The sequence below is a fragment of the Cyrtonyx montezumae genome, unplaced genomic scaffold (genome assembly GCF_038088225.1).
Source record: "Cyrtonyx montezumae isolate F1298 unplaced genomic scaffold, pur_monq_1.0 scaffold_10, whole genome shotgun sequence".
Classification (NCBI taxonomy): Eukaryota; Metazoa; Chordata; class Aves; order Galliformes; family Odontophoridae; genus Cyrtonyx; species Cyrtonyx montezumae.
In genome coordinates, this window is record NW_027071826.1 from 44,251,477 (window position 1) to 44,278,687 (window position 27,211).

Here is a 27,211-nt window from a genome sequence, read left to right on the forward strand (position 1 = left end):
CTCAGGCATCTGACAGTTCCTCTCTCCCGCCCCTCCACTCAGTTGTTGCTCCCACTGCTGAATGGAACAGAGGCTGCATCTTCGCAGCCAAGAAAAGGTGTGAGCTGGAGCGCACCCAGTGGAGCTGTGAGCGGCAGAAGTGAAAAGGCAGAGCAGCAGCCCCAAATCCTTCCTTCTGCCACGCTGGTGGCAGCCTTGGCAAGCTCTCCCACTCCAGAATGTTCTTGCACCACTGAAAAAAAAAAAAAGAAGAAATCACAGTGTTATTTGGCTGCTGCTTTTTATTCCCCTTTTCTCTGCAAGCTAAAACAAAGAAGGTGTGCTTGATCTGTCTGCAGGTTTTGGTGCAACTCAGCCCTGCTGCAGCATTCACACAGAGATGCCTCTCCCAACGTGGGTGTTCCTGACAGCAAATAATGAGTGTGGTGGTGCTAATAATAGCCTAGCCTGTCCATCTCTGGCTTGTGATGCATGCAAAAATGCTGCAGTGTCAGTGCAATATTCCCCCGGTTCATTACAGCATCAACTGTCCTCTTTTTGCTGGGGTGGCCCATGGGGGAAGAGATGATGGCGCTCATTTGTCACAGTCGTTAGAAGCAGGAGGGATGGCTATGTTTTGTGTCCAGCTTTGTTTCAGCTCTGGCTTTATCTGAGCAGCCTTAATCCTGCATGCCAAGCTGGGGCTTTCCACATAAAAAACCACTTGTGAAGTGACCACCAGGGCAAAGCTCAAGGACTCTGTCCTCCTTGTTGGACTTCGAGAGGTCAAGGCAAAAGCCTATTGCTTGCCTATAGCTGCCCCATAGACAAAGCCCAGAGGAGTCCTGGTGTCCTCGAGGGCGCTGTCCCACTGCTGACATGCTGCATCACCTCAACCCACACTTCTGCTCTGGGGTGTATGTTGTTGCCTCCTCCTGCTGTGACGAGGCTGGAAAAGTCTCAGCAAAGGGAAGAGAAATAGATCTGGCATCGCTGTGTGCTGAGGAGCTCATTTTAGAGCTGTAAAGAGGTGAGACAGATGCAGAATATGCAATTAGATAAGAGGTCAGGGAGCTGCATTTTATCCCAGGCCTGGCCATTCATTTACACTATGGCATGGGGCTGATGGCACCGGGCTGACGTTTCATGCAGTCTGGGGAGCCGAGGTTCAGACTACAGCTCTTCATTCTAGTACCAGAGGGAGGAGGGGGGAGCTTGCCTTCTGTCTGCCTTGGCTCTGCCCAACTCTGATTAAGCATCACAGGGGTCAGCACGGTCCTGGCCCTCCAACCTGGGTGCATATCTTCCTACATCCCTCATTCTTGCCTGCCCCTCCCAAGCAGCTGCTGGGGACACAGGCATTGCCTCTTGCCAGTGGGCTGTGACTCTCTGCTTCTTTGCCATATCTCTTTGTCCATCCCTGGAGACTGGCATATCCCAGGGGCTCAGGGACACGTAGCATCCCTTCAGCCCTTTCATCTTAAAAACTCAAGAAATACAAGGTGTTTTTTTTTTACACAGCACATCAAATATGGATGTTTCATCCTGTCCCTTACTCTAGTGTGCAGTGTCGTCCATCCTTTTTCTCTTTGTGGAAAAGAGGGGAGAACAACCTGAGGAACTGGAGTCACCATCCCTGGAGTTGTTCAAGAACAGTGAAGATGCTGTACTGAGGGACATGGCCAGTGGGAATAGTGAGGATGGGTTGTGGGGTGGACTTGGTGATCTTAGAGGTCTTTTTCAGCCTTAATGATTCTGTGATGCTATGATAACTGACCCAGCAGCAGCAGATATCAGAGGTATCTTTATTGACTGTGTTACAGAAATACAGGAGCACTTGGTTCACGGAGCGCATGGAGTTCTCCAGAAGGTGCCTTTGTTCTCAGCACTGCTGTGTGACCCCAAGGAAAAATTTGCCCTTTAATGCACTGGGATTGACCTGGAGGCACTGGGGCTCTCTAACACCAACACCCTAACACTCAGCCCTCCAGGGATGATTATCTCAACTCATGAATGAAATTCAACAGAACTGCATCACAAAAGGAAAACAACAGAACATTGTAGGGCTGTGGGCAGTTTGAACACATTTGATATGCTCTGAGCCTTGGCCATCCCATTGCCTTTGGGCATGCCGCCTTCCTCCCAGCCCTGTCTGCAGCCCAAAGCTCTCCATGGCCGTGCATCCAGCTGCACATCACGTTTAGCTCTCAGCTCTGCACACTGTCATTATACAACTCTGTTTGCCACGAAATAGGATTTTCTTGATCTCTTTTCCTCCACGTACAATTGCAAAAGTGAAACCCCTTCCTACAGCAGCCCACATACTGTCTAGGGGCAGGAAGAGTACGCTTGCCTGGGCTGATAAACTCATTTATTTGTTATTTATTTACTTTTTTCTTTTTCTTTTTTTTTTTTGCAATCTCGGTGGAGTTGTTTTGCTCTCACATCCTTGCTACAGGAAACAACTGCAGACACTTCTGTCATAGAGGCATTTTGGCGGCGGCACTGCTGTCAGCCTCCTGCTAGTAGTCAGTGAGGGGGTACCGCAGGAAGATGAAGATGAGGATGATGCAGAAGGTGGCAAGGGCTGAGCTAGTGATGTTAAAAAGCCGAGCTGTCTTGGCATCTTCCACTGCGCCATTTAAGTCATTGAGGAGTTTCTTATCCCGGACCTGAGGCAGAAAAACAAAATTAACTGGGAGGTGTATCATGATACTATATACTAAAATTATGTAATAAAAGTAATAATACATCCCCGGACAGATCTGCGTGCTGATACACCCTCCCATCGTGACACGCCATCCTGGCAACACTAGGGATTGCTAACTGACACGGTATCACTCCCTGTCCTTGTTATTCTGCAGGCTAGGACAACCATGGACTTCCCACGGCTGTCACCTGCTCGTCCCCACCTCCTCCAGGCTGTCAGGAGTAGCGATGACACGAGTAGACAGCAGGTGGCACTGCCGGGCAGCGGACGGCATCATTGGATGATAGATGGCATCACCAAACCCTGGATGGCATCACCAGGCAACAAGTGGCATCACCAGGCAGGGATGGCGATGCTCATCTCTAGAACGTGCCCCATTCCTTTCCAGCAGAGCCACATCCCCGTCACCAAATCTCTCGCAGATGGCACTCAGCACCCGGCACGCAGAGGATGTGACGCAGGGGTATTTTGCCCAATTTCTCGAGCAGCATCCTTGAGATGGTGCAGCATGTGCGATGCTGCTCGCTCCATGCCAGAGGGCTCCGGGGTTGTGTTCCTGCTCACACCCCCGTGCTTGCTATTATGAGCAAGGTGCTGCTGGCTGAACGCTAGGTGTCAGTGGCAGGCTGTGAAATCCTGCAGCAGCCTCAGCGTCCTCCTAGAAACATGAAAAACCTCTTATCGACCAGGAGCTCTCTGCAAACATCCTGCACCGCATTCAGACCACGTCTCAGCCACTTTTTTTCCCTCTCTCCCTCCTGCAGTGCTCTCCTGGAAGCTTGATGTCGCTCGCCCAGCACAGGGATGGGCTGCCAGACCCCTCTGTCCTGCTGGGCTGTGCAGCTTCTCACCACCACGTCACCCTTCCAGAGGGCTCTGAGCACAGTGGGGTCAGCTGAGTGCACAAGGACCTGCACAGCAGGCAAGCAGTGACAGAAACCTATTCTCTATGTCTTGGCACTGAGTGGATGCCAGGGGAGTCCCAGCTCAGTAGCGTGCTGCTGGCCGTCACATGCTGTGCTTGGCTTGGTGGCCTGCCTGGATGGGAGATGACCTCCGGGAAGATAACAATCCTGCAGCCTTTTGTGGCAGCTCTGTGCCCAGGATGGCTTATTTCAGGAATGGTTCTGTGGGTTTTGCATTCTCCTGAAAGCCTGGAGAGATGCTGAACCCCAGCTTGGTGGAGTGGGTGCTTTGAGGTGAAAAGCAGCCCCAGGGCACCCTCCCCTTCATAGAATCACAGAATCATAAGGGTTGGAGAAGACTACTAAGGACATCAAGTCCAACCCCTAGCCCATCCCCACCGAGCCACATCTATATGGCTCTTGAACACCTCCAGTGATTCCACTATGGATACTGACTTCATCATGGTGAGGATCCCAACCCATGCACACCGGTGGGGCTGGTGCTCCAGGCTCTGCGCCCTTCTGTTTGCTGTGCCCTTGTGGGACCAGATCTTCCTGCCCTGAGATGTTCCTACCTCCACACCTCCTGCTTCTCTCTTCCCAGGGACTCCCTCTCAGCTCACTCCAAAGTGCTTTTACCTTTCATTCTTTCCTATGCCACACACCAGCTCCCATTGCCTTACCTTCTCCCTGACCCCCCCACCTCTCTCTCCTGGCAATGCCCCAAATTTAACCTTGCTTTGGGCTCCTTCCCCCTACTGATGGGCTCCTGGTGCCTCTTTTTCCCACCCATCTGATCCTGCAGACCCCACAGCAAGTGGTTCTCTCTGCATGTTCTCCATCTCCTGCAGCCCGCGTCTTGTCTTTTGCCCTTAGCTTTGCCCCCAGCCTCCTTGGCTGCGTGCATCTCTCATCCTTGCCAACCCCTTTGGCGTGGTACTTTCCTCTTTTCCTTTATTATTTTCCCACACACCTTTTGACTTCAGCTGTCATCCTTATGCAAATATCCCATATTGGCCATTATCATTTACATTGTCTGTGAGCTCCAGGTGAGCGATGGGGTCCCTGCAGCACACAAGCACAATGAAGAGGTGTTTCCTGCTCCAGACTGCTTGCAGTCTGAGCCTGGAAGCTGTCTCCTTCCTTCTCAAAGTGAGAAAGAAGCTCTTATACCCCAGGGCTGTATAAACCCCCTGACCCCAGATCAGGTGCTGTCTCAGTCCCAGACACTTCACTTATCATCATCGCTTTGATCCTCCCCACCTTGCCTGAAGTTATCCTGGGATTCTGGCCCTCCTTCCCATGGAGATAGCAGATGGGTGAGGATGGTTATCCCGTATCAGCTGACTGTGAGTTTTCCCCAGAGCACTGCACGAGGGCTGTGCTGGAGATACACCCCATTCAAGGTAACTCTCTTCCCTTCCTTCAGCCCCCAACACATATCCACCTCCCTCCATCCCTCTTCCACCAACACTACGAGCCAGCTCCTTCTTCCATCCCCGTACTTCCCATTCCTTTGCCACCTCCCATCTCAGCTTTCAGGCTCAGCTCTCAGGAGCAGGCACTTGCGGGTGGGTACCAGTGCTGTGTCAGCTATCTCAAGGAGACAAATGGTTTGTTGATAACGACTCTAATGAGACCGTGCTGAAGGCAGCCTGTGCTTAGTATTCAGCCCGCAGCTGGTGGAAGCACGCTTTGGAAAGAGGCTGGTTTGGCTGTAAACCCATTTCCCACACAGTGCTCTGCTTCCTTGCATGTAAGGAGCTTTTTGCTCTGGAGCAAATCCTGGGGTTTATTTGCTCCGCAGATCTGCTGGGAGCAAATCCAGCCATCGCATCACCCATGTGCCTTGCTGGCAGCAAAGCTCTGAGAGCAGCCACATGGGCTGCCGGGTGGGCTCCAAAAGCCACTGGAGTGCCTTGCTGCCTTGATGTCAATGCAGTTCAAGCACAGCTCCTGCTCTGGAGCTCATCCCTGCTCCTGTCTTGTCACCTAATTGGTGCCCAGAGAGGTGCTGGCTTCACCCAGTGCTCTCTAGAGATAGAGCTTCAGAGCAGGAGCTCCTGACACTGTGCCCCAGTGCACCAAGCATTACTGTGGGGAGCTGGGAAAGAAGGCAGCCTGCGGAGCTATGGTGAGGGAGAGCTGCAGTAGTGCCTCCTGATCAAAGGGAAGGAACCCAGTGTGCTGGAGTGGGCCTGCAGGGAGGTGACCTGAGGGCTCCCTCAGTGCTGTCCCTCATCTCCTCTGCCCCAGCCCAGTGCACACAGCTCTGTGCTGGCACACTGCTCCTGCTCCACCGCACTGACCTTGAGGTGCAGAAACAGCCCCGAGGGATTTGATCTGAGAGCCAGGGCTGCCAAGCACCTGTCCCACTACAGGGGAAACAGAGAGGCGTGCAGCATGGTATCACTCAGAGCACCTGGCTGGGATAGCATTGCCTTCACTGTACCTGAGTTCATATATTTCTTTGTGTGAGACGTTAAATGCGCTGGTGACTTTTTTCGGCATTTTTTTTCAAGGACCCCAGACAGGTCCCAGGCAGCAGCGCAGGTGCCCAGAGGCCCCACACCAGTGCAGTACTGAGGTGTGCACCTGCTCTCAGAGCATGCTAAAGCTGCTGGAAGTGCTGCCACGTGCTGGGGTGCCAGCAGAGACACCTGTGGGCTCAGGGCACAGAGTGTCCCAGTGCTCCTCTCAGACCAAATCTACTGCTGCCGCTGCTGCAGTGACCCCATTCAGTCCCAGTTCTGTCCCAGCACCCAGCCCAGCCTTGGGCAGCACCCACCAGCCCTCTGCCACACTCCAGCCTGTTTCCAAGGGCTGTGTGCTCCCCTCAGGCAAGGAGCCATGGTTACTGCAGAACTCCAGAAGCAGAGTAGGGTCAGGTCCTTGCCCCACTCCTGCTTGCAGCACTGGGACCACAGGATAACCTGGCATAGCTATGTGGTGCCCTGAAGATGCAAAGCCTGAACTCTCTGGGCTTCCTGCACAGGGTCAACCCCAACCTCAGAGAAGGGAAACTGAGGCAGGGGGCTGGCGCAGGCTGAGCCCAGGGCTGCCCAGCACTCCCTGCCTGGTGTTGCCTGGGGTTCATTGATCTGTTTCTGTGACGAAGCCAGGCTGCACGCCGGCCTTCTGCTAAATACTGCTGCCAACACGCGTCAGCTGGCTGCCTGTCCCCAGAGCATGACCCACACAGGGCTGCCCTGCAGCCGTGGGCTCTCTGTGGGTGTGTATGGCCCATCTTTAGGAACAGAAGGGCAACCTGAGGCCCTTTCCAATGGCAGCTCCTTTGATATTCCTGGATGCTCCAGTGCTGAATCTCACATCCCAGCCAGGCTGCTCTCCCCACAGCTTTAGTCTTTTGGGGATTTTAGTGGGAGAGAGGGCAAGAAGCAAAGAGGCTGCATTATCCTGAGCCTGGCAACCTCTCCCCACTACAACCTGCTTTATGGCACCTACGGCTCCTGCCCCACAGCACAGTACTGCCACGTCTCATCCTACCAGGTCCCTGTCTATCCCAAAGAAGGGACCAAGTGCCCGAGTGTGGGATGCCCGTGTGGTATGCATCACTGGGAAGGTGCCTTTGGTCCAAGTGCCCCTTCTTCAGCAAACAACAACCCCAGCTCCAAACCATGTCGCCACCTCCCCGCCGCCATCCCTGCAGCCGGTGGTGCAACCCCCTGCATCAGCGGCACAGATACGAGCTACCCCCGGCCCGAAGTGCTCTCACCGGTGCTCAGCACTCACTTTCAGCGAATAGGCCAAAGCGATGAAGCCAAGGCAGCAGAAGTTGAGGTATACGAAGTTGAAGATGGACCAGAGATAGTAGTCGTTCACCTCGCTGGTGTCAGGGTAGATCTCGATGACGGTGGTGGGGTTGGTCATGGTCTTCTTCTCCACTGAGTGCTTGCACGGGCCCGCCGGCCGCAGGCTGTCCCCTTTGCAGCCCTTGCTCTCCATCAGCTGCACAGCGGAGGAGGGTGAGAGCACGGGCGAGGCGTGCCGAAGGGCCGGGGGCTTGGCGATGCAGGCGAAGCAGCCCTGCGGGGGGCCGGGGGGGGGCCGGGGGGCCCAGGCCGCCCCGTCGAAAGGGCACGGGGGGCCCAGGGGGGGGTCCTGTGTCCTCTCCGTGGTGGCGGCAGCGGCGGCGGCGTCACCGCGCTCTGCCCTGGTGAAGTGAGAAATGGGGATGGAGGGGGGGGAGATGAGAAAAGGGGAGAAAAGGAAAGGGGAGAGGTGGGGGGGAGGCAGGAGAGAGAAGGAGGGAGCGGGAGGCGGGGGAGAGAGCGGGGAGAGGAGCGAGGGAGCGGGCAGCGGAGGGGGAGAGGGGGGGCCCGGAGGAAGGGGAGGGCAGCGCAGAGGGGCTGCATATCGGCGGGGGACAGCGGGGAGCGGGGGGCGATCACGGGGCGATGCGAGGAGAAAGCAACAAATTAAAGCGCAAAAAGCACTTGGGAAGAGCGGCGCGGGGTGGGGGGGGGGAGAGTGCTGCGGGGAGAGTTGCCAGACCGCCGCGCTGCCCCCGCCCGCAATCCTCCGTCCGTCCGTCCCTCTGTCTGTCTGTCCCTCTGCCTGTCGGTCTGTCCGAGCCTTCTGCCGTCCGTCCCATCCCGGGATGGGGAGCGCAGGGGCCGCGGTCGAGCTGTGCCGGGCAGTGCGGGAGGCGGCTCAGTGCGGCACAGCGTCGTGTCCTCCCCGCTCCCCCCAGCTCGCTCCCGGCGTGGTTTTGTTATCATTTTTGTCATCATTATTATTGTTATCATTTCGCCGAGCCCTCCCCTCTGTGGGATTCCTGCCGGGGTTGCATTCCCCCATCCCTTCCACCTGCCAGCAGCTCCCCCCTCCCTTTTGGAGAATATCGTGGCCGGAGAGGAGGAGGAAGAGGAGGAGGAGAAGGAAGGGAAGAGGGGATGAGGACAGGGGATGGAAAAGGGGGTGGGAAGAGGCTGCCTCCCCCCCTCCCTCGCCCCCTTCCGTAGCCGTGCGATTAGGAGAGCGGTGCACCTCTCGCTGCCCGTCCGTCCGTCCATCCGTCTCCTCGGAAGGCATCGGGAGGAGCGGCGGGGACACTACAGGGAGGGCTGCGGGAGCCGCAGCATATCCGGCTCAGCACTGCCTCTTCCTCGCCGCTGGAGCTGGAGAATGGGGCGGGGGGGGGGCAGCGCCGGGAGGGGGGGCACTCAGGGGGTGGGCAGCGCCCCAAATGTGCTTCTTGAGGGAAGGCTCGGCCCCACTGCCCTTCTTGTGCCCCCTGTAACGGGGTGCAGCACGGTGGGGGCAGCCGGCTGACTCCCCCACCTCCAGCATCACCCACAGGGACTGTGGTGCTTTAATCCCACAGATGTGGCAGAAAACCATGGGGCAAGCGTGGAGAAAAAAGTGCTACTTGTGCCCTTGGGCAGATTGGAAAGTGATAGTGCCTGTGGGCACCGATCAGAGCTCATGATGTGAGTGGCACAATGCAAGGTCTTTAGTTTCTCTGGGGGTGGTTAGTGGGGATGCCATGAAGGATGGATGAGGCCAGGAAGAGCTGGCCATGGCTACTGGCACTTGATCACAAAAAGGGCCTCCATAAGCCAGGAGAGCTTTGTGGGAACCCAAATCTGGGTGCTGCTGTGGCAGGGAGCTGCAGGGACAGGCAGGTCACTCAGGAGGACACAGCAGTGGCACGGGAACACACTGTGTCACCCTGCAGGCCAGCCTGGTGCAGGTGGCTTTGTGATGGCAGCTGCAGAAGGGCAGCAGAGAAAGCTCAGAGACACCCTGCAGATGGGCCACTAAGGCTTGTAAAGAGCTGGGTAAAATAAAAGCTTACACAGGCATTACCTGCAGGGGAAAGGAAATCCTCACTAAGTGCTTTAAGCCTGCCCACAGCATGCAGAGTTAGGGAACAATGACTTATTTAAACAGCTTTCAGAAGCCTGCAACCATGCAGGCTCCAAGAGCAGTAATGCAGCCCCTTGCAGGCAGATTGCTGCCTGCCCTAGGATATACCACTGCCCCATGGCATGGTGGGCTGGGAAGGTCCTAAATTCCAGTGCTGCTGTGTGTGCTGGAACCAACTGGAAAACCAACACAACGGGCAATCCCAGCTTGGATCCTGGATATAGACCCTGTAAACAAGCTGGGTTGGACAAAATTTCCAATTGCATCATTAATTCTCCTAATGGTAACAAATTACAAGGTCCGAGGTACCTGTTAATCAGCCCAGAGCCCCAGAGCAAAAACTCAACCTGCACGGGGAAAAATGATCATGAGGGAATCACAAGGTCCCATCAAAAATCAGTGTTTTTAATAGTCACTGGGAAATAAGGCAGACAGTGAAGGGGAAATGTAATGGGCCAACCAGTTTACTTGGTGTAAACAAGCCTGCAGGGGACACCAAAGACCAAACTACATGGCTAAGGGGCACATAGTGTCAGCTTGGCTAACTACTGGTGTCTATCAGAGGGACGAGACAAAGGGCTTCCTGTTACCTGTCTTCCCCTGAATCCCAAATTCCCTTCGTTACTTTCCCCTGAAGCATCTCACGGTGCAGGGCTGGGGATGGGTACCAGTCCGGATGGGGCACAGCCCCACCTGTGTCTCACATCCTCCCATGCCATTGGCTCCTCCACTCACAAACAACAGGTTTGCATCAGCCCAGGATGAGCCTGTTGTTTGTCTTGCAGAAGTTGTGTACTGTTGCCTTCCTAAAGTCAGCAAGGGATAGAGGATGAGGAGGGAGCAGGAAATTGTAGAGAATGTGGAGGAGGCAGCAGGGTGGTGCTGGAAGCAGAGCACCAACAGAGAAGACATGTGACAATGGGAAGATGGGTTTAAAGACTGGGTTGGATAGGACCTTGGGTAATCTGATCCAGCAGGTGGCAACCCTACTCACAGTAGGGGATTGGAACTGGATGGGCTTTGAGGTCTCTTTCAACCTAATCCTGGTTCTGTGATAGGAATAATACAAAATTATACATTATTTGTATACTCCTATTTTCTTTGGGTTTTTAAAAGTCATATGTATATGGGAGCCACTTATTTCAAGCACTACACAACAGGAAGGGGTTCTCCTACCCCAAAGCAATCCTGAACCCATGTTGGAGATGCATCTGCTACAGCACAGTGGAGGATATAAGACCTATGAGAACTCAAACTTCCACCTGTGAGAACTTCCATCTCAAATCCTAGTCCAGCTTTCAGGAAGGCTATCAGCAGGACTCCACCTTGCTCCTCCTGACACAGAAAGACTACAGGAACCTCAGTGCTCACTCCTGTTCCCCCTTGGAAATCCCTCAATGGGTTGCCAAGCCCAACAAGCACTGAATTGGGCTGCAGCTTGGAAAAGTGAATCCCATCTCCCTGAGTTTCTCTCTCCTGTCCTCTGGCTTTCAGCCTCCACTCCTTTTTCCCTCCCCAAGGCACCTAAAAATAAACAGATCAAAGAAAGAGCGGAAAAAGAAGTCACCAGTCCCAAACAACGTGCTTAGTCATTCGTGGTTATTAAAATAGTTTCTGAATGCAACAAATTGCTGCGCCAGAAAGAGCAGCACATTACCTCCATAAACACAGGTCTGACTCCCCTCCCTGCAGGCTGAGGGAGAAGCAGGCTTCTGGCAACACCAGAGGTAACAGAGGATGGATCAGACCAGACACCTTGCTGCAGAGGGGCAGTGGAAGGAAAATATTTATCCTCTTTGCATTAGTGGAGACACTTTAATAAACAGTAAGCCATCAAATTGTGACGCAGATGGGAGTTCTGCAGAGGTGGTACAGTAAATGAGGAGTGATGTAAACCAGAGTGACTGTGGGTAAAATAACCCAGGGCTGAGTCCAAGCTGCTCACAGGTTGGGCGCCTTCTGCTCCCCATGGTAAATCATAGGACAGCCTGCCTCTTGGCTTCCCCATCTCTTGGCCAAGATCAAGGTTGAGACCGTTCCTGCTGAAGCGCTGTGTCTAACACAGTGTGATTAACAGCTCAGGCACGATCCCCACTGCAAAAACAACATCCTCATATTTTATCAATGACATTTCCCCTTGTGCCCAAATGGTTGGTTTTCATGATCCAGCCAACCCTTTTGGGTTATAGCCACCCCCCTTTAAACATAGGAAAAGAGTTGACTGGGGTATGAGGACATCTCAGGGGAATAGAGGCTCTGGACATGCCAATAAGGGAATCATTTAAGCTCTTCGCATGCTTAGATCTGCATTCAGAAAGTGGGATGGGACTTGGCCGCATCTGCCTTACTTATGTAGATGATGTTTGGTTCTTTTTTTTCTTCCCCAAAGCAGGGATTAGCTCTTATCTTGCACCTGGCACATGGGGCCTTCATTCTGCATCACCATCTTCAGTTCTCATACGGCAGTACAAGGACTAAAAGCCACTCAGCCAAGCAAGAGAAAAGGATTTCTGCTACATTCCAAAAAAAGAAAACACCTCATGGTCTTCATCACCAGGCTCTGGGACTGTAAACTTCATGTCTCAGTGGGTTTTAAACTGGAATTAGAAACTGAAGTCGTCTTAGCCACTGCAGGACCACATTTTGTCCAAAGCCCTGCAAAAGCTTGTCCTAGCTGGCTCAGCAACAAGAGCAACAAGCAGATGAAACTCTCATGTCACCCTGCAGATGCTGTTTTTAATACACTAATTCAGAGAAAACTAACAACCTGCCAGAATGTTTCCTTAACCAAAGGAACCTACTGAAACATGTACTAGTCCATGCAAGTGAGCAATCAGCAATACTGAGACCTCAGGTCTGGGAGACACCAGGCCCTCAACACCTCAAACTGCTTAAGGAAAGACCAGACTGACAGGTAAGGGGGGGAAATACTGTATTTTCTGTTCAATTTTCTAAGATGAGACAGTAATTCTGACAGCAAATTAGATTTTAAAAAGTCACACAGTTAAGAGTTTGGTTTAAAAACGCAGATAAAAGAACAAAGGGAGGAGAACCATTCTGGTGAAGACCATGATTTGTATTGCAAGTACAGTCACATCCAACTGCTCCTCCAGCCTATCCCATGATATGTCATTAGGGGCATGGCTCTGGGCCGTGACAACAGCTTTGCACTGGGTGACCAGGGAGGCTGTAAGGCATTGCATATCCACCAGAGCTGCTGTCTGACGTGCACAGCCTACTGAAATCTGACATGGAACATTCAAAACCCACTGTCCCCCTCCATATTCCCCATATCAGCTCTGAAAGAAACAAAAAACAAACAAACAGGTACTCGAGATGTCATCTCACTGTGCCCAGTAAATCCTGCAGCTTGCAGATGGTCTAGCAGGACTTCAAGGTGTTCCAGATACGTAATACAAGAAGTGGGCTCTCTGGAACGGCGCTGTTGATTCTGGAGCATCATTTTTTTCTCAGTAATGGGCATATCTTCTTGATTAAGAACAGTGCATAGGAACCCAGATCCAGGGTTGCAAGCCTGTGAGCAGGCAGAAGCAAGCTCTGGGAGTAGCAGATACATCACATCCAAGGTTACGACGGACAACGCACACATTAGAAACATCCCTGATGCCCACAGAAGACACCTCCGTAGCATGAGTTAGTTATAACACCAACTAGACCACTGCAGCAGGTGGAAACAGGCAACATCCGCAGGCTGTCTGCAGCTGTCCTTCCACAGTTCACCTGAAGACTTCTTCCCCACTCATGCCCCAAAGCTCACAGCACATTTACTGTTGGGATGATGCACACGTACCTCACCTTGACTAATCACTTATTTATTCACTCACCTGCTGGTGGTTTTCAGGCCACCCTCAGCTTTGTCCCTCACCTCTTTAACTTCAGGACCTGATGCAAAGCACTGAGAAAACAATATGACTGTGTTCGCCCTCTCAGCATGGACTGGGAGCCTTGGGAAACTCTTACGATCTCTACTGAAAACTCACTTTATCATCCTCCCAGTTATTGCTGTCTCCTTGCTCACCTGCTGTATGCTTACTGATGCCAGCTCAACAAAACAAACAGCTTCACATGCCCAGATCTTGGATCTCCAGGGCAAATATGTGGATCTATGAAAGTTTCTTCCAGCTACCACCTCCCCAAAACAAGAAAATGCTTTGCTTGGTCTGCAGCACAGGAGGCAAACTGAGAGACTTCGCTGATGTTAGTAACATGGGAACAACATCCCAGGTAGGTAGGATGTTAAACCCTGGGCCTTGGGACTAGGTAGGGGAAAAAGGAGTGTAAGTGGAAGCCTACAGCATCTGAGGCACACTCCTGCCTGGAAGTCTTGCTGCCTGTGCCAACCATCTCTTGATTTTAGGGACATTCAAACACTACAAGTGATCTTTCCTAAAGGTCTCATGATATAAGCTCATAGATCACTTAATTGCTTTGGGAAACATTACCCACAACTCATTGGCTCTGGATGAAGTTAGGAAGGAAAACTTGGGAGAAGCTCAACAAACCCAAGAGAAATTGGGTCTAGTGGCTTTGTTCAGCCTTCAGCACAAGCTGGGCCTTCACGGACATGAAATCAAGTGATTTGTATTAAAATCTATTGTGACCCCCCCACCCCCCCTTTGTATTCTTACTTCCCAAGTCCTACTGACTGGAACCCTCCTGCAAGTCCCTGCCCTACTAGGTCTGAAAAGGCTCAGGCCAGGCATGCTGACATCACACCCCCTGCTCTCACTAGTGCCTTCACAACACAAGACACACAAACTGAGCCCCTCAACTCCAAAACTCAAATCCTTTGCCTGCTACACAATCCCCCACTGTTTCAGCCCAGGATAAATCTACAAGGACCAAGGTAGCACCAGCTCATGAAGAAATGGTCTAACAATTGCTTTCTCACCCATCAGAGTGGTAATGAACCTGATCCCTCACTTCAGTGAGGAACCAGAAGTACCACCTGACTTCTCCATCCTTCTCCCCCTGAAGAAGCCCCAGCACAGTCCCTGTGCAGGAGCAGAGCCAGCCAGCTGTCTCCCTAGGGGAACTGGGGGGCACAGTGGGCTGACTCAGCTTTGAGAGTATATCTTAAAAACAAACACTGGAAGATTTAACAGTAAGCAAGGGGCTACTCCAGCTGGTGTTATCAACTAGAATTATCCCAGCACCGCTTACTCAGAAGGGGAAAAGTAGCTAGCAGGACACTAACAATGACTATTTTCCTTGTAACTTTAAATCTAGTTGAATTCCTTTGTTTTGGTATTTTTTCCCCACTGACTGGGTTTCTAATCCTGATAATCTTTCTCTACAGCTCCTGTGTGTGTATGCAAGTGTTTGTGTGTAGCAGAGACAGTGAGGGGGGGAGGGGAGGGTCAGGCGCTTAGACACATTTGGCAAAACCAACAGAGTCGTTATCACGGTCAAAGACCGTGTAGTAGGGGCCAATGAAGACATCTCCTAGGATCCAGAGCGGGCCCCCAGGCGGTGGGACATCCAGGCCAGAAAACCCACTGAGGCAGATGGTCTCTCCCTGTGCAGAAACCTAGAGAAGAACAAGAACTTCAGCCAAAAGTCCCCAACTCTCCTCAGAGTTACAGACTTGCAAACAGTACCCGCCAACCCCAGCTGCACTTCAGCCTTTCACAGCCTGGGATCCACAGCTTGCAAGAACTGCTTAATAGTAAGAGCCACTGCTGAAACTCTGCATAGTGATCTTCGCAAGACATCAGACAACAGTTACTCCCATGTCAGGCTGGAGGCCTCTTATAAGAAAAGGCAGGACTAACAATAACAGAATTCTGTCACAGAAAAGAGCAAAATGTCCATAGAAAGCTCTGAACTGCCTGCTCTACCCTTCTCTCCTCCCTGTGAGCCAGGAGCACCATGTAGTAGGGCTTGCTCCTGCAGGACTGAAAGTTTCCTGGACCCAGCAGCCACTGCCACCACCACAGTCTTTCTGGCTTCCCCTCACCATCAAGTGTCAGTTCCAGGCTTACTTTTGCTGTTCTGGGATTTTTGGACTTCACTGCTTAGGTCCAAGCAAAAATCAGGTCTTGGAAGCATAGAAGCATAGAGCTGCCAAAAGCTCCCCTGGACGTACCTTGAAGACATACTGCTCCCCGGTGAGCTGGTAGGGCTTCCCACCCAGCATAAGTGTGACAACAGGCAGAGACGTGATCTTATCGCAGGGGATCACATACTGCAAGTGAAGCAGCCATGGCATCAGACAGAAGCTCCCAAGCACTCAGGAAAGCACAGTCATGCACTTGAAATGGTCACATCTTCCCCATCCTCCCCAAACATCGTTCATCTCAGAGAACCAAAGCAGACCGAGCTGGGGCAGATGTGCTGCTACCACCCAGGGCACTGAGACCAAACGATGTTAGGGACTGCTTAGCTCTGCAGGGATGGAGCCAGAGGATGGCAGGTTCAGACCCACCTCTGCTGAGCCCCTACAATCCCTATCCCTCCAGGATTTCAGGAAGACGACCTTGGGAGATTAAGTATGACGGTTAAATACTTGGCAGGGATGGGCTGTCATTTGCATTAAATGTATTTGTAATTAAAGTGCCTCTGGACTCCCATTAATGTGAATCTGAGCTGCAACTCACATCCCTCTCCTCCACTTTCCAGAGATGAGAGGCAGAAGTGACTCAAAGCACCAAGGCTTTCTACTGGCCTCACCTCCATTCCAAGGACAGAAGGGTCCTCTCTGTGCTGGGGGTTTTTCCTGGGTCAAGGACTGGGATCAGAGAACAAGACACCAGCATCTCTAAAAGCATATGGACGCAATTACATCCAAAGTAACCTCACCTGGCCTTTGATGAGTGGTTTTGCACCAATGGCTGTTTGCAGCTCCTTCACTTCCTTGGTGGGGCCGGTGATGAGAGAAGTGCCCGTGTCCACAATGGCCTCACAGCCCCCTTTGCAAAGAGTCAGCCCATTGGCAACATCCACCCTAGGAAGAGAAGCCAAGAGTAGACAGCCCCTACAGATGCCCCAGCAAGGGCTACAGACAACTGAACTAAAGAGGGGACAACTGAGCATTATATAGACATGCAGGGAGGACTGCAAGAGACAGCCATGGAAGATCTAGGGTGAAGGAAGGATGCTCAAATCCTGATGTAGCAGGGTTGTTTCCCTACCACTCACAGAAACCCCCCGATTCCACACAGTCCTCACATGTCTGAAATTAAATGGGTGCCTTGGTGCGTGATTGCATTTCTGCAGATAGCCTAGGCTACTATGTGTACTAGTAGGGGTTTATGTGCCCACACTGCTTTAAAAAGCAAAGCATTAGCCAGGTGCTAAGGCAGCTTTAGGGGGTTATGAGCAAGAGAAAGATTCATATACATTAACAAGGCAGGGGCGGAGTTGTTTGGCTTCCTCACCCACATCGAGTTTCACAGTGGTGCAGACAGATAAAACCTTCTAGCCTTGATCTCTGCAGGCTTTGCCAATGCAGCATGGTTTAGGGAAGGTGAGAACTAAAACCTCTGCACCACGGAGGGCAGCAGCCCTCGGGAAAGAGGCACACACTGATCACAGCCTGCTCCTCAGCTCCTATCACGTGGGGGAGCTCAGAATAGACAGCAGGGCTGGCCGGCAGCTCCCCTTCCCCCTGCCTCCAACAATGCGCTCTGATTGCCGCACCGTGCCCTTCAGGCAAGGGCTGCCTTCCTGGGGCCGCATCCTGCCCATCCACAGCTGCCAGCCAACGGCTCAGCAACACACAAAAGGCTCTCAGCACTACTCCAGGCATGATGGATGCAGGGCTGCCTGCACACAGGTGCACTGAGACTTACGAGTCCATGTGAACCTGCCAGTAGGCTTTGCGTGTGACATTCACCCAGCTGAAGTCACCTTTGTAGTATTTGGGGTCAGTCCCCCCCAGCAGCAGCTCACCACCCGGTTGAGCTGTGGGATCTCTGGAAAGAAAGACAAATCACCAACATCAGGGGGTAAGCTGGAGAAAACCCCTCCATGCATCCCCAAAACATACTGGAAAGTTTGGAGGTGAAGCACAGCACTAGTAATATAGAGTAATATAAGTTGTTTGTCTCCAATATCAATACAAAGACAAGTATTCTGAAATAGGGAAGGGAAAAACTGGAATATTTTCCAAATCATCCTGCAGAGTATCTGTGCCCAAATCCACTGCAGCCAACGGCCTCAGAGCTAGATCCTCAAGGTTACTGTCAGATAAAAGATCACTGCTGAGCAGATGGGAAGAAATATGGTGATGGGGGAGGGATGGTGCTGGAACGTCTAGCAGTAGCCCTCTCTGCTTTTCCCCTCTCAGATATATTCCATTTTAAGCTGAAGTGGGTGCTTGGGGTGCCCTAGGGTTGGCAACAGCTGGTCAAGACAGTAGATGGCTTTTCTAGAGTGGGAGGAAGGACCAGCCCCATCATCAGTGCTTGTGTAGAAGGTGACAAGCACAAGGCTTGTGGCCATCAGCTGCAGGCTGGGGCTGCATTTATGCCACTAACAAGGTAGTTAACAAGCAACAAGGGCTGCTTTAGTTGCATATGATCTTGGGACTGCAGCCCTCTTAATTTTTTTCTTCCTTCCTCTGGAATGACCCTCTCACTTCTGAAGAAGTCAGGTAGCAAATGTGCTCAGCTTCTTTAAGAGTAAAATGGCTGCATTCCTATTTCATTTTTCCTTACTTCATGCTAAGAAAGAAAAAGACATTTAAGCCCTCCTGCTTCAGTGAGACAACCCTACTGAGACCACCTCAGCAGTGCTGGGGCTTGTCCCAACAGAAAGATGTGGTGCCACTAAACCCAGCAGTACCTGTTCAGGTAGAAGGAGAAGATGTTTTTCTCGATCAGCTTCTGCTGCATGACATTATCAAAGAAAGGTGTGACCTTGTCCACAGAGATTCTTGGGAATGCCATGCCCAAGATGCCATCAAACTTAGCAGCAATGAAGGTGATGCCTGGCTGCTTCACCGCCTCCCCAAAGATCTGGTTCTTGATTTTCAAATTACCAAGCTGTGGGTAGATGGGACAGAAGGAAAGAGTTCACAAAAAGATATAACCCACAGAGCTAGAGTGGAAGAGGGACCCTGCTGAACACCACCTGTAGATCCCTCAATTTATCACCATGCTTTTGTCCTTGCATAATAACACAGTAACAGAAAACGATAACCTAGTGCCACCTTTCTTAGTGGAACAGCCCACACTGGCTATCCAGTGGTACCTCAAGTCCCTATGAAACACTGTAGGTCCCTGTGTGCAGGAGCTTCCCTTTGCTCATTGGCCTACTCACTCACCTTTTCAGACTCTTAATGGGTCCTGGCATCAGTCATACCATTTTGTAGCTCTCTACAATGAGGAGGAGCTATGTATCACCTCATTCCCCCACTCTACAACCCTTATTGCCTACTTTATCATTTCTATACAGTTGTGCTATAGAATTCTTCACTCCATCCATGTCCCTCCTCCTGGGCACTGCATCCATACCCAGCTGGGACCACTAATTCTTCCCACCTCCACTGAAGAGCATCACAACCACCCCAATACAAAAAATATTCCCAGGATACTGCTTCACATCCAGAAGAGAAACCAGCTCACACAGACCTCTTGTGGCAGGGGAAGAGCTAGTAAAGTGAGGCTGGCACAAAAATAGTAATCAGAGTAAAGCAAACACAAAGGTCACTAGAAGGACCAGTACTCCACATTGGGAAGCTGAAACTCCTCTCCACATTGGACATAGCACAAGGGTCAGTTCCCAGGAAGAAATGCAAAAGCTGCCAGCTTCTGGCTCACCACAAGCGGTTTTGGTGTCTGTACTAGAGCTCTAGCAAACAGCCCTGCAGTAAACAAGGCTGGACTGCACAGCTCGGCCTCGCCCACCTGATGGTGGACAGCAATGGCAGATAATGATCCCTGTAAATGACAAACATCCCCTCAGGGTTAGACAGACTGTGACTGGGCAGGCGGTGCTGGCTTTAATGGTATCTACAGATCAAAAAGGGCAAGTCAGCCTTGCAAAAGCTAAAAGCCACACGGCAGGATGTGGGCCAGAACAGCTCACAGCAACACATCCGTTTGCAAGTCCTAAAGCCTTCAAAAGCTGTTTCAAACAGCAATTGCTCTGCCTCTTGAAGAGAAAATGCACAGCAGGGCCACCCTCCACACAGGGCAGCTATGCAAAGCTGGTCCTGCAGCAGCTCAAAAATCAATAAGGCTTCCAGCAAAGGAAAACAATGATAAGACTGGGTTGGTTTGAATTCCTCCTCCAGCTCAAGAGGCTAATGACAACCTGGAGGTGGGATCTCAGCAGGCTCAAGGAGACCTGCCCATCTGTGCTTGATCCTCAGCAGGATTGAAACCCCAAGTGCATCTTCAGCTGGACAGCAGACTGGAAGCATGGTGACATGGAGCATTGCTCCTCCACAGCAAAAGACCGATGCTCAACACCCTTTCTAAAATGAAACAGAGCAGAGGGACTCTGGGTCACCCACCAACCACTGCCCCTCAGTAGGATGTCAGTGCAACTACATGCTTCTAGGGCTGCTTCCACTCATCTGGATGGAGCTGAGATGGCAATTCTAGAGGCTGCTTCAGTTTGTACTCCAAAAGCACAGACTGCAAGCTTGCCTATGGGAAGAAGCCAACAGTGGAAGCATTACAGTGATCAAGCTGAAGGTCTCTGATCTCCCTTTGCTCTGCTGCACTAGAAGCACTGCACTGCCCAGGAGCCATGCAAGAGGTTCCTCTTGCTCCCACCCACACAAACTGAGCACTACCAGCTGTGCTGGTTGCCAACAGCCATCCTCACTCCCCCCAAACAAGCTCAGGCACAAAGTTCTTCCTCTGTGCTGCTGGGAAGCAGAAAGCTAATTAGCAAGCAGGCATTAGGGTGATAATTACAGAAAAAAGTTGCAATTTTCCTTCTGACTCACTTCAGCACTTCACTAAGCTGGAAAGTGCCTAAACCAGCCCACACTTTCACAGGACAATAAAGCTCACTATTTGCTTCACTCCATGCCTGCAGGAGGCTCCTTCCACATCTCCCCATCCCAGCACTTCCAGCACTGCTGCCACACCACCAGCTCTGCAGCCAGCAGGGCCCAGGCAGACTGCTCTGCCTGCTCAGTAAACCAAGCATGGAAAGGCTTGGACTGGTGGCTGCTTTCTCACTGAGGTTTTTCTATGCCTACTGAAGAACACAGCTCCCATCCATTTTCCAAATAAGCTACTCCACAGATAAGCAATTAGTAAGTGTTCTGTAGCTTGCACAAAACTCTAGTTTCTTCTTTAGCATGGATATTTTTCTTCCAATTCTAATGAAGTTATTAGCCTTACACTTTTCAGCTCAAAATAACATAGAAAACTGAGAAGCTGAGGATTTCTGTGCTTATTCACAATGCTTAGGCTCCCCCCCCCCAAGCAAGCACGCAACCTTATCCCAGCAAGGACAGTCAGTAACCTGTGCCACAGAATTCCAGCAGCTGCTACACTCATGCACATTTGTCCCAGGGAGGACCTGAAGTCCCAAGGACAGAGTTCACATGCTTTATAAGGCAAAGTGATCAGCCTTCATTTACTAAAAGGAAATTAGGACAAGAAGCTATCAGCAGCCCAGCTACCTCCACCCAGACCATCAACACTGATGGAAAACCCCCAAGACATTTAAAGATGTAGGCACCACTCCACATCGGAGCAGGATAAGGCTGGCTCCATAGTGGCAATAGAGCCTATTTGCATTGTGTGCCATCAGCCGCCCACATAACACCACCATCAGGATATCAGCCAGGAGCAAGGCAGACATCACCAGCAGCTCATAAGGTGATAACTGGTTTATAGTTCAGATATGAGTTTTTCAGGGTCAAGAAAATGGCTGGAGCACATCTGCAGTGCACCACAAGTGTGGCTCCTGCTCAGCTCCACTTTTGCTGACCCCCTGGTTAATCCCTTCCCACCTCAGGTGCCGTCACCTTCTCACTTCAGAGCACTTAAGCAGACGTCACTGAAGCATGCTCGATACAAGTGGGACACTCCAGAAGCGAGATCCATTGAAATCAAACTGCTTCAAGTACTTTTCCCAAAAGCTAGCTGGGGGGAAACTTGGCCACTACTTACAGTGACTGTGTCCTGGCTCAGGAATCCAGAGAGGCTACCAGTTCCATAGTGGATGGCAAACTCAGTACCATTCTCCACATAGGTGCTAGATTTGGATCCATCATACTTGTGGTGTAGCACTGTAGGCAGGGAGAAGAAAAGATGGACATGAGCATTAATGTTCCTCTGCGCCTCAGACTTCAGTCACAAGAAAAACACACCTCACAAATGCACCAGCACAATCTGCTCTGTCTGCCCTGCCACTGTTAACCACAAAATAACTTTTGTTCCTCAGTACCCTGCAGCACACCACTCCCAGGGCATACAGACACATGGTGCTGCAAGGGCCAGCTTGAATGCATGAGAAGGTCTGGGGATCAGATGTGGAGACTCAATTTGGCACTTCAATAGGATTTGGCCACAGTGCATTAAGAGCCTAGACTATACATGGCTAACATGTCAGGGCACATTAGACAACAGTACTGTTTTCCTACAACCTAAGCTGTTTGTGTTACAAGGCCGTACAAAACATGGTAGAAGTTTAGGCTCCCTCTCTGCCCTTGACAGCCATTGAAGGTCACCTCTCACACTTTCTGTTGGACCCATCAGGTTCCCCATGCCACTTAAGCAGCACAGATGGTGGACTTAGCTGGGTTTGAAACCTGCATTTGTGGAGGTTTATTGCATAGTAACATCACAGAGCAGATAAAAAAACATGAAAAGAACGTAATTCCTTAGATGTTCACATCACAGAGAAGAATGACTACCTGGTTTGCGTTAATTATAAAACCCTTAAACATGTAGTCACATGCTCCATGCAGCAATAAAACAGAAACTAGGACAGTTTATATCAGATCTGGCAAGAAGTTGCCTTCCTTTTCCCCCCACCCCCCAAGCATTGCGCAATGAAATGAGTCTATAACTTGGGGAGAAACCCAGCAACCTGGAGAAGCACTCAATAGTTCCCAGCCACAGGACCAAGGCTGCTCAGAAAGGCTGGGCTCATGCGTGGGCAACAGGGAGAAGCTTTAGGAGAGAGGGTGTGAACTGGAGGGGCAAGGAAGGCTTGGCACCAGCCCAGACCTCTGCTCTCAGCACGCTCCTCCCTCCCTCCAGGTGGATCAGCAGTCTACCAGCTGCTCTGCTTTAGCCAAGTCGTCCTTTCAGCAGGAGAACATGATGATGACACAAGCTAGGGGCTTCCAGTTCATGGCAGGGGCAGGGTCATTATGTTGGTCTCTGCACTGGCACTGCACCGCGCAGGGAAGGACAAGCTGCAACACTTACAACAGGCAATGTCCAGCAGGTGACAGTGCACTGATGGCACCCAGAGGTTGGAGGAGCCTGTGTCAAAGACCACTGTGAACTTCTGTGGGGGGGTCCCAATGCCAATCTCACCGTAATACTGGGCCTGCAAAAAATAAAGGACCCCTGTGAGCAGAGGTGCCAAGTGATAATGGAGTGCATCCCACACAGACATGCTGAGCTGGAGATAACTGCTGCAGTACATGGGATGGGCACAAGGAACCCCTGGTCTGGCACCCACACCCATGGGTGGAGCGAGGGGGGTGTCCTGGTGACACAGACACTCCCAAGCAAATGCAACAGCACGTAATAGCAAAGAAAATAACATCTACAAAAAAAGACTAGCTTCTTATGGAGACAGCATCTTCCCACTCATGAGAGTGATGGTCTCCACCAATGTCCAAACATAACTACAGGGGGTAGGAAAAGAAGGATGGGCATGTGTAGGGAAGACTGAAAGCATGGAAGGGAAGATTGTGTGCAGGCAGAAGCATGGCTCACAAAGGGGAAAAAAAGCCGGAAGGAAGGCAGCGCAAGCACCTGCACTGCTGGACAGCCAGAACAGCTCAAGTTGGCTGGGAAGCTGCTGTGCTGGCAGGTCTGGGGAGGAGCTTCAAGTCACATGGAGCTATACCCACTGCTGCCCCAGGGGTTTCAGTATTGCTGGTGAGCTCTAGGGTGCAGGAGCCAAGCCAGTGCTCAAGTTGGGTGTGATCAGTTCGGGGGGAGGAAGCCTCAGAACAGGATTAAAGGATTATGAGAGCTGCCTGCTCCAAGCACACCTCTTGAACACTTGGTTTCTCACTGAGTAATTAATAACTCATTGCCACTAACTGTGGTGGGGAGCCAGTGCTTGCTTCCACTACTTCTGGGGTCACCCCACCTAAAAATATCTCACTACAAGCTTCCACTCTGTCAAGGTCAAATCCTCACTGAGTGATGGGGCTTTTAAACTCAACCATACACAGGTTACCATGAACAACAGCCAAATCAGCGTCCCTGCAGGGCCATGGTACAACAGCCCCATAAATCCCATACACAGAAAAGGAAAAGGGACTCATGGGGACCACACAGGGTGGCTGACTGTTTCCTGCATCTCCTTCCAGCAAGTAGAGCTTTTCCTCAGGCTCTACTGGGTTCAGAGACTTTCAGCAGACACTTACCCCATGTCACAGGCTTGGTTGGTCCTTACGACTGCTTCAGGATGCCCCACTTGAGGTGGGCACCTCCCCTTTCTCCCTGAACCCATGACTGCATTTTTGCTGTGGCTGTGTATGCTCTGGAACAACACCTGAATTCTTGGCACAGCTCTTTAGCTTGGCAGTGCCTCAGCACACTGAAGTGCAGGGCAAACACCTAGGTCCTGACAGCACAGCACCCCAGCCCCACACCACACTAGGGCCAGTTTCGACACCACTGCTCAAACAGTCACAGCCACTCCTGATGGGATGGGAGTGGATAAGGGCCTGGGGTGCAGGACCAGCACCTTCCCTGTCCCCAGGTGAAGGCTGTGCGTGGGATAGATGCATTTGTGATAAGATCTCATCTGCACTATCCAGGATCTTCTTTCAATGCTAATTCCACTATCTGGGTGTAGAAACACTCCTGCATCCACCAGAGGATTGTCCCAAGGCCACACAGAAAGAAAAAGAGGGGGACAGGTCTGGCACTCCTGTATGACAGAGTGTAGCACAGCAACACTAGGAGCACCACCAAGCCTGCAGGCCCCTACATACAACTACCATGCACAGCAACTAGTGAGAAAGAAGGAAATAGGTCACAGAGCAGCAAATCCAGAAAGTACAGTGGTAGCACCATGCTTATTATTTTTAACTTCTTAATGATGTTAAGCAACTGAAAGTTTGGCAATAGACCTCTGAGCTGCAGCAGGTGGCACAGCTCTGCCAGGAGCCAGGGCAGCAGGGCTGGGTACTCACATCCATGTAGTTCTTGAGAATTTCCGGGGTGGGCTCAGCCAGGTCAGCAAAACCCAGCTTGAACTTGAGGAACTGGGTGATGGCATTCATGTCTTGGATCTCACTGCCCACCTCGGTCAGCATGCGGCGCGTGGAGGTGAACTTGGTTAGGGGGATCCTGTGGGGCAGGGGACAACACCTCATCATGGGAACTCTGCTGGGTCACCGAGTGCCCACCACCCCTCTCACCCCCTGGAGAAGGTGGCCTGGCCCCACCAGGACACAGGTGGAGCAAACAACCCCAGACCCTAAAGCACCCAACCCAGAAGGGCAGCAAGAGCCCCAGGCAGTGACAGCCACCTCAGCAGGGTCAGCCCGCTTCGAGAAGGGCTGCGCAGATCCCCAGCACAACCCCAACCCCACAGCACCATGAATCAGCAGCCGCAGGTCCACAGCGCGCTGAGCGAGCTCCACACGCCCTCCATTCCCCCCATAGCCCCTCACCTGATGAGGGCCGCGCAGGGCCCCACCACAGCGAGCAGGAGCAACAGCGGGACAAGCAGGCCGCGGGGCGCCATGCCGGCGGAACGTACAACGCAGCACTGCCCCGAAAGCAGAAGCACGGCGCCCGCCCCGCTTTTGTAGCGGCAGCCCCAGGCCCGGCGCTGCGCGTCAGCTGACGGGGCGGCCCCGCGTCACGTGACGAGGGCGGGGCGGGGAGGGCTGTGGGGGGAGCAGTGGCGGGCCCGCGCCTGACCCCGCGGCCGTGACTCAGCCTCGGGGGGGGGGAGCAGTCACGAGCTGGCGCTGTTTTTTTGTTTTTTTTGTTTGCTTGTTTTTGTTTTTTAATTTTTACTTAATTTTTAATTTATTTGAATTTAATTTAACTTTTTTTTTAATTAATTTTAAAATTTTTAATGTTCCTCCCTCACGCCTCAGTACGTCCCGCGTATAAGGGCTCCCAGCCCTCCCTGCTGTGCGGTCCCCGCTCTGCCATCGCAGTCCCGTGGGGGCTGCAATGGGTCTTTTTGTGCCCCAAGCTTCCTCCTCCTGCACCCTCTCCCAGCCTTCATCCGGCACCTCCTCTGGTGGAGTGGGGCTCTCCATCGAAGCGATGATGCCCTGGCACAGGCTGCCCAGGTGGAGTCACAGCCCAGAGAGGTGTTGAGGAGCCGTGGTGATGATGCAGTCAGTGGGCATAGTGGGGATGGGCTGGGGGTTGAACTGGATGATCTCAGTGGTCTTCTCCAACCTTAATGATCCCATGATTCTGTTTATTTCTAATGTCTGCTGAAGCCCAGCAGCCAGCTGCCCCATCCTTCAGAAGGATAAATCCCACTGTTGTTCAAAGCTCGAGCTTCCCAAATCTGTAAGCTTCATTTGGAGAAAACAAAGCGGGGCCAGGCTGACATCTTAGGGTGGAAAGAAAAATGCGCTGCCCTGCAAATCTTGCTTTGCTCTCAGCCATGAGGCCCGTTAGTCCAGCAGCCCTGGGTGCCAGCCAGTCCCACTTCCTCCTGCTCTGCAGGCGGCACGTGGCCGTGAGCACTGCTGGCCATGAGTCAGCAGATCCCAGTGCCGCGTGACTCAGCAAAGGCTGCTCAGCCAGCATGGGAAAGGGCTGAGTGCTCTCAGTCCCCTTCTTGCTGCAGGTGCTGGTGCATCACGAGGCATTCTCATCTACCATGTGTGGTGTCCCCTCGTGTCCCACCTGGGCAAAGCCGCCCTGCCTGTGGGCTTAGAGACAGTGGGGATGAGCCTGCCGCCACCTGCAGCCCCTCGAGGCTCTCCCAGCTGCTGGTGGTGGAGTGGGAGAGGCACAAACCCTCCTTTGAAGTGGGAAGGAACAGGCACTGGAACCCTACCCAGTGTTTGGCCCCAAGGCTGCACATGGGACAGCTCCTCAGCACCCATTTCCAGTCCAACCAGTCTACCCCAGCATCCCATGGCTGCCGACTGGGTGTACAACCTCGTGCTGATGCAGATGGGGCTGTGCACTCAGAGCAGGTGGTCACATCGAGTTTTGAGATGTCTCCAGAATGCTTAACCCAGCTTCAGCCCTCAGCACTGGGGCCTTCAGAACTGCCACTGATGCACTTGTGCTGGGCTCTGTTGGCCCTAGCAAGCACAAGATGCCTTGTGTCACTTCCATGCTCCCTCAGTATTTCCATAGGGTGTTTGTCCTGATGCAAACACAGAAGGTTTTGCTTGCTTGAGACACTCCTATTCTCAACTCCATCCAGAGGCAAGCAGTGTGCTGGATCAGCCACTGGATGTGGGCGGCAAGTGACGCGCCTCTGGACTGGGGCCACCATTTCACAACCTCCTGTGAATTCTCAGGGTGTGTTGGGGGGGAATATGATTCAACCCCGAGGGATGGAGGAGCACCCTGCCTCTGACACACCAGGACAGGGGGCCCCT

General features: G+C 52.2%; 2 protein-coding genes across 5 annotated transcripts; both read right to left on the minus strand.

The window, feature by feature from the left end:
* Positions 1 to 1,779: 1,779 nt before the first annotated feature.
* Positions 1,780 to 8,717, minus strand: IFITM10 (interferon induced transmembrane protein 10). Of its 4 annotated transcripts, none has more exons than XM_065755148.1 (3): positions 8,605 to 8,717; positions 7,348 to 7,768; positions 1,780 to 2,651 (listed from the first exon to the last, which is right to left on the minus strand). In XM_065755148.1, the coding sequence occupies exons 1-3, from the start codon at positions 8,628 to 8,630 to the stop codon at positions 2,502 to 2,504; spliced, it is 597 nt and encodes a 198-aa protein (XP_065611220.1). In that variant the 5' UTR covers positions 8,631 to 8,717; the 3' UTR covers positions 1,780 to 2,501. The 4 variants fall into 4 exon arrangements, with proteins under 4 accessions (XP_065611220.1, XP_065611217.1, XP_065611218.1 ...); XM_065755145.1 differs by having other exon boundaries at positions 7,348 to 8,242; XM_065755146.1 differs by having other exon boundaries at positions 2,575 to 3,347; positions 7,348 to 8,242.
* Positions 8,718 to 13,787: 5,070 nt separating this feature from the next.
* CTSD (cathepsin D) lies at positions 13,788 to 25,455 on the minus strand. Its single transcript, XM_065755149.1, has 9 exons — positions 25,295 to 25,455; positions 24,812 to 24,968; positions 22,857 to 22,980; positions 21,591 to 21,709; positions 18,295 to 18,494; positions 17,301 to 17,423; positions 16,309 to 16,453; positions 15,596 to 15,694; positions 13,788 to 15,037 (listed from the first exon to the last, which is right to left on the minus strand). The coding sequence occupies exons 1-9, from the start codon at positions 25,366 to 25,368 to the stop codon at positions 14,876 to 14,878; spliced, it is 1,203 nt and encodes a 400-aa protein (XP_065611221.1). The 5' UTR covers positions 25,369 to 25,455; the 3' UTR covers positions 13,788 to 14,875.
* Between the last annotated feature and the right edge of the window lie 1,756 nt (positions 25,456 to 27,211).